Consider the following 6,743-nt stretch of genomic DNA (forward strand, 5'->3'; position numbering starts at 1 on the left):
TCTGCTGGAATTCTACAAAATTTGCCTGAATAGGCCTAATTTTACAACCAAACTCCATCTTGCGACTTTTTATTTTATTTTTTGACTGAGTCTGAGTTCGAATCCAAAAGCTCGCGATATTCTAGGCGAAGGACAACGATTAAAAACGAATAATTTGAGGGACAAAAACTAAAGACCAGCGCGTTTGAAGGATAATCCGCGCAGAAAAATGCTTATGGATTCTGATAGTGGGCTGCTTTTTTAGCCCAAAACAATCAATAACATTAGACCCATTACTTTTGGACTTCAAAATTTCTGGGGCGACCCGATCGGAACTTCCAACGCTCGTATCGAACGCCTTCAGAAAAAAAAATCAATACTTTTTGCGTTTTCACAGGTACCTCTTTGCATTTAATTTATTGCCATCATCTATTAAGATGTTAAATTCATTACACTCCTACATTATATTAGAGTAACACTCGTACGTTTAGATAGATTGTATCGTTCCCGTCATTACATGATGTCACATCAATTAAAAGAAAAAAGAGTAGGTACGAGGTAGAGGATAGAGGATAAAATAGGATTATTAAACATTAAGTAAAGACAAAATGAGAAAATAATGTAAGATGCGATCACACTAAATCTGTCGTTACACAAAATGAGTCTTTTCGTCGTTACATAACAATGAATTTGACGGTACGAAAAAATTTAAGTAACCATTGAAACAAACACTATATTTAAACTAAGGACACAACATAATACAATAGGTAACAACCATCCAAACAAAAGTGTAATAGTTGAAAAGCATGTTGTTAGCGAAGATGTTATATCAAAGTTTTGAGTAGTTTAATGAAGTTGAATTTAGGAAAATTGTATAGAAATGAAATGGTGTCATACATTTTTACCAAAAGAGAATGATTATGAATACTAATTGGAAGAGTATTAATATGAGGTTCCACTGATATCTGTATGTATTTATTCTGTTGCACAATCTCATAAGCAAATTCATGCTCTTGCCTGTTATCTGTTTATGTTTCTGCTTAATTTACCATATCTTATTTTATTTTATTGGCATTGGTTCGATAAATTAGGAGTGTTTTTACCAACTTACCCCTAATTAAATGCCTAGAAAATGAAAAGCTACATTATGGTTCTTGATTAGGTAAATAAGGGTAATTTTGAAAGGATAAGATCAATTTCTTCTTGAAATCCTAAAGCACCACTTATTTTGAAATAAAATGAAAAACCTAAAAAATCATTTATTTACCCGTAAGGGTGGCTCAGTTGGTTGAGCATGGGGCTTCCATAATGGAGGTTCGAAACCCCCTCGACACGACAAAGCTTTACGAGTTGGGCTCGGAAATGGCTTGCCTAGTGCGGGTTATCTCTCACATGTGGTTTGCGGTCATTACACGGGAGCGAGGTTTATCTGGCTTGTCATGGTTCCTTTGTCATTAAAAAAAAAAAACACCATTTATTTAGAAACGGAAGGAGTAGATACTAGCGGTACTATTATGTCATCATGCCTTTACTTATCATATAGAAGTATACATGAAAGCAAGCCCTAATTTATATATGGAAGTTTCAGATTTGTTAGTTATTTGATATACCTCGTAGTCCATTTGATAGTTTATTTTGGTTTTCTTTTTTCCTTGATAAGAAAAAGAAGATATGTTGAAGATTAAGATAGGCGAGAAAGGGGAATGATTGAGGACAAGTAATGTGTTTAATGAAAGAAGAAAATCAGAATATGAAAGGCAACAATAAATGAGATCATCAAGTGCATTATGTAATGTTAATTCCGCTAGTATTTGTTCAGATTTTCTCTTACTTTTTTTTTTTTTGCCCGATTTGTTATTTATTTAATGTAGGTTCTATAGATGTGCAATTATGAGCTTGACTACATGGATGTTTCCTTCTTAGAGGAAAAGATATTTGTTCAAAGAACTATTATCTTGGTTTTAGCATTGGGAGTGCAGTGGAGAATGATTTCCAGGTTATTGCTCATCCAATCCTTTTGTTGCATTGTTTTTTAACATTGGTAGTGGTTTTTTTGCAAGAACCAACATCGTGACTAATCTATAGGCGATATGACGCTAGAGGTCATGTGTTAGCCCTGCATTCTCAACTAAAAGAATTGAGAAAGTGAGACAGTAAGAAATAATGTTCTTTTCAACCTTTTCTTCATGCACTGTCCTTTCCATCTGTTCAATAGATCCTTAACGAATATTTCCTGTTCTAAAAATATCGAATTAACTTGGTTAACAAACAACTAACAGATGAAGATGGCCAAAGCTGGAGGATTATTTTGACTTTATGGCTTTCATTGTCATTCCCTATTTTCTTTTATGATTTTTCTGGTTTTATGCCTTTCTCCCTGTAAGTTTCATAAAATTCGGGGGTTCTAGGATCCATAGGTTCTTTATCTTTTCAGGAGGGGTTGAGTCATGAAGTAAAATATGCCTACCTAGATCATTAAGTTTCACCTGCTGACCTTGCAGAAAAGAAGAGAAAATATCTTTATTGATAAGTAAAAATGAGAACACAATACTAATGTTCATCTTTCATAATTTACTACATACATATTATGCAGTGGAAATCTGATAACACAACGAACAGTAGCAAAAGTTATTTGGACAGCCAAATGAACATATAAAAATAATAAAACGCATTATTACATTGAAACCTTTAAGCTCTTATAGGGCTTAGTTTTTTATACAATTTAGCACTTGCATACTATTAGTCTGCTAGTTGGGCATCGTTCTCACTGTTTGTCCTGCATGCCAGTGGCATCCTATGTTTACCAGATTTTCTAACTGGGGACAAATGTTCCAACATAGCCAATTCCAACAATGAAGAAAGCTCCTGCTTGCAGGAATAGGTATATGAAAAAGTGATCATTTCCAAATAGCATGTTGTATATAGCACAGTGTAGCATATACATTCCCATTAGCAGCTCTAAGACGTGAACCCTGTTTGAAAAAAATAGTGCAGGTTAGAGTCAGAAATTTGCAGAATAGAGAATACTTTAACGTTAAACCAACTTCTTAGGACTGAATGAACTGTCAGATGTAATGATAAGTATGGAATATGGATATACGATTACCTTTCACCTATCCTCGATCTTGGTTTCTTTGATGCCTTGGTACTGTACTTTTGCTTCATCATGTTCCCCAGCTTCTCAGTTACAACCCATTCATTTACTCGGCTGGCTTCTAAGAGTCCTATTATTGTTGCCTTAGATCGATGGAGAGACATGACGTTCTCGAATAGGATCCAGAATACAAGAAGATGGAAAGATCTGCGAGGAAACCATACTAAGCTGTATTAAATTATTGTGCTTGAAAGATGTGACAATGAAAAACAAAAGGAGGATTTCTGAGTTCAGTTTCGTGAGTTCACATACCTTGGTGTGCAAGCAGCATTAAGAATGGTAATAGTTGCTGGAAGATATATAGCTAGAGGCTTTGTAAGATGGACTTCAGGCACCAAGATAGTTGCAGGGATGACGACACAGTAAAAGAAAAAAGTAACCCAGTGTGCGATAATCTTCCTCACAAAGAAGAAGCCGTAGATGAGATGAAACTTCTTATAGAGTGATACACGCTGCATTTAAAAGAAAAGGTGTGATGTGACTGTTGACAGAAAAGTTTCTTTTGTATAGTATACAGAATTTAAACAAAATAGTATTACCTCGCAAAACATGATTTCTTTCACCATCTTGCGAAAGAGGTTAGCTGGGCCACATGACCAGCGGTGCTGCTGAAATCTATAAGCCTTGAAGGTACTTGGGAGTTCGTTCTTGACCTAAATGAAATATGTTATACATCTGATACATAGAGGCTTCTAGTCATTTCTATAAATAAGAAATTTGAAGTTATGAACTCACAGATAAGTCGCCCACAAACACAAATTTCCAACCCTTAAGGCTAGCCCTGACTGCAAGATCCATGTCCTCTACTGTGGTCCTGTCTTTCCATCCACCAGCATCATTCACTGCTCGAATTCTCCACACGCCAGCAGTCCCTACAATTCAATCCAAAAGCTAATTACATTTTCAACATAACTTCTGGCTGTTGAATGCCTGTATGTGGAGTGAGATCTGATTCTTTATTTACCATTGAACCCAAAGAAAGAACATGTTGACGAGCCAACTTCTTGCTCAACACTGAAATGATAGTCCAGTGACATTTCTTGAAGTCTAGTCATCAGACATTCATCTGCATTGACTGTGGAAAGATTTTCACTTAATAGCCAAGTTAGTAAGAACCAGAAATACGACTGAAGCTATTAATTCTTTCTCTACGTATGAATTGCCTTTTAAATAGATTAAAGACGCTTTGCTGAATTGATATTTTTTTTAGATAAATCTTTTCATGAAAAGTTCTTTGAGTAAATGGAAACAACATAAAAGAATCCTCTTATCATGAAGCAGATACAATCACAGTTTATTATCACAATCATATTAATCCATTTATCATTAATTTTTACCTCTTCTGAACACCTTTAAATTCGTTTTTTTTTTTTTTTTGAGGTTATGCCCAGTTATTCAGTGTGTATATGGACGTATTAATCTTTGGCCTTACCAAATTTCCATCTGGCTTGAACCAGAGCCAGTTCTGGGTTGTCGAGAAGATATGGTATGGTCCTCCAAAGAAAGTCTTCATCAGGCTGAAAGTCTGCATCAAAGATCACAACAAACTCACAGTCATCAACATACTGCTTCTTTAGACCCTCCTTGAGAGCACCGGCTTTGTAGCCATTCCTGTTGTTTCTTGTTTCGTATTTCACGTTTATCCCTCTCTCTATCCACTTTCGACATTCCAAGTCCACTAATGTCTGCAATTATATTCTCAAACATTAGTTGGGATTCAGAAGACTCCTAAATTTTGCTCCCAGATAAAGTTGAGTTGAAAGAGATACCCTTAAAACTTCGTTGGTGGAGTCGTCAAGAACCTGCACTATGAGCCTATCTGATGGCCATGACAAGCCACATACAGCTCCAATTGAGAGCTTGTAAACCTAATAAAAAACAATAAGATGAGTAATGGTTCTTCACTGGTAGAGGAAGTTCATATCCCTATGCATCTGCTATTCTAGTTGGCACTCGGACTAATTTCAAATGTGTTTTTTTTTGTTGTCTAGGCACAAAAAGTAGTGCCTTTATTTTGTATGCTCCTAAATTTTGTTCCTTGATCGACTAAGCTAGAGGCTAGAGCCTTACAGTCAATATGCTATTGATATATTATTAAATTGCATAACTGCAGATGGACAATAAGCTTCCTTCTTTTCCATGTTCTGACTTACCTTGTTAGCCGATTAATATTGATTATTTGTTCTCTTTCTATTAAACTCATGATTTTGTAGCAGTACACAACAGGGAAAAGTTCAGGTAAATATCATGACAAGAGATTTGTCAGCAGTCCGACAAATGGCATGAGAAGGGAGTAATCTCTTGGTATCTATTTTTCATTTTAGAAATTTCTGATATTTTTGGTGTAAAATTGTCATTTTTGTGATTCTTTTCTGAATGATCCGGGTATGGGGAAGCCGGGAAGGGGAAGGGTGAGAGAAGAACAAATATTGCTCCTTTGCATTGAAGGAAAAATCCTCCCATGAACTTTCACTTGATACTCGGATATGGTTGTACAGTGTGTGTTGTTCCTAGGTTTTTGATTATTGGTGGTTGTGAGAAGTTCTATTGCTGATTGACTAAATTTTTAGGATCATTGTATGTTAGTGATTTGTTCTCTAAAAATAACTCTCAAGATGGCAACAATATAACCACTGATCAAAAAAAAAAAGGCGGTTAGAAATAGGCGTATTCGTAGTTTCTTCTAGGCAAAATTAAAACACAATGCTGAACAATAATGATGTTTGCGTAACTTTAAATCTCTGGAACTTGAACAGAAATGACGTATACTTAAGTAAGGTTAAGATGTTCAGGCGGGTGTGTACCTCTTTTTCGTTGAACATGGGAATTTGGACTAACACCATTGGGTAGTTTTTATTTTTCTCTAGGTCTTCTTTTACGGACTCGAGCTTATACTTGGTATATCTTTTCCTTCCAAAGCACTTGACCCCTGCTATAACTATTGCCATGTAAACACGCTCAAGAAAGAGCATGATGGACATCGCTATGCATAAATACATTGCTAGGTGTAGAGCAGGCACCACTACTGGAACTCGTATTCGCTCCCAAGCTTGATTTAGACTTTGAGTAGTATTGGTGCTTACTCTGACCCCAGGATCTTGGAAAACGAGATTTCTCATCTTTTGTGCTTGAGTTTCTGTATGGTATGGAGGACCTGAATTCAGAGTTTAGTAAGGGAGCAGCGCACTTTGGGTTGAAAGGTACGAGCTTGCCCTGCAAGTACATAGAGATGGAATGCGTTTGTGGTGAACTTATGGATGCAGGTTTAGTTGCTTTAAATAAAGATGAAGTGTGATTGTGGTGAAGGTGACGATAGTAAATGGAGATGAGGTGGAGTGGTGTCGTAGATTGAGTAATCCATTTAAATAAAGTTCTTCCATGTGAAAGACACACGGGCTACATGCAATGAAGGTGCTGCAACGTATCATCTTGCTAGCTGGAGTTCTGGCTTTTCCCTCCGACAATGCTGTTGGAGGATCTAAACATAAATGTAAATGTTAAACTTTTTTATTCGATAATAAAGATTAAGTTTAAACTTTTTTATTCGATAATAAAGATTACGTTTTGAATGATTATATCTATTTATTTATTTAAAGAGAAGCGCATAAAA

General features: G+C 35.9%; 1 protein-coding gene across 1 annotated transcript; it reads right to left on the reverse strand.

Moving 5' to 3' along the window:
- Positions 1–2,531: 2,531 nt before the first annotated feature.
- Positions 2,532–6,481, reverse strand: LOC132057338 (glucomannan 4-beta-mannosyltransferase 1-like). The gene is made up of 9 exons (XM_059449899.1): positions 5,938–6,481; positions 4,903–5,001; positions 4,566–4,818; positions 4,098–4,208; positions 3,869–4,005; positions 3,673–3,786; positions 3,386–3,585; positions 3,086–3,280; positions 2,532–2,951 (listed from the first exon to the last, which is right to left on the reverse strand). The coding sequence occupies exons 1-9, from the start codon at positions 6,250–6,252 to the stop codon at positions 2,792–2,794; spliced, it is 1,584 nt and encodes a 527-aa protein (XP_059305882.1). The 5' UTR covers positions 6,253–6,481; the 3' UTR covers positions 2,532–2,791.
- Positions 6,482–6,743: the final 262 nt, after the last annotated feature.

Source organism: Lycium ferocissimum, chromosome 5 (genome assembly GCF_029784015.1).
Source record: "Lycium ferocissimum isolate CSIRO_LF1 chromosome 5, AGI_CSIRO_Lferr_CH_V1, whole genome shotgun sequence".
NCBI lineage: Eukaryota > Viridiplantae > Streptophyta > Magnoliopsida > Solanales > Solanaceae > Lycium > Lycium ferocissimum.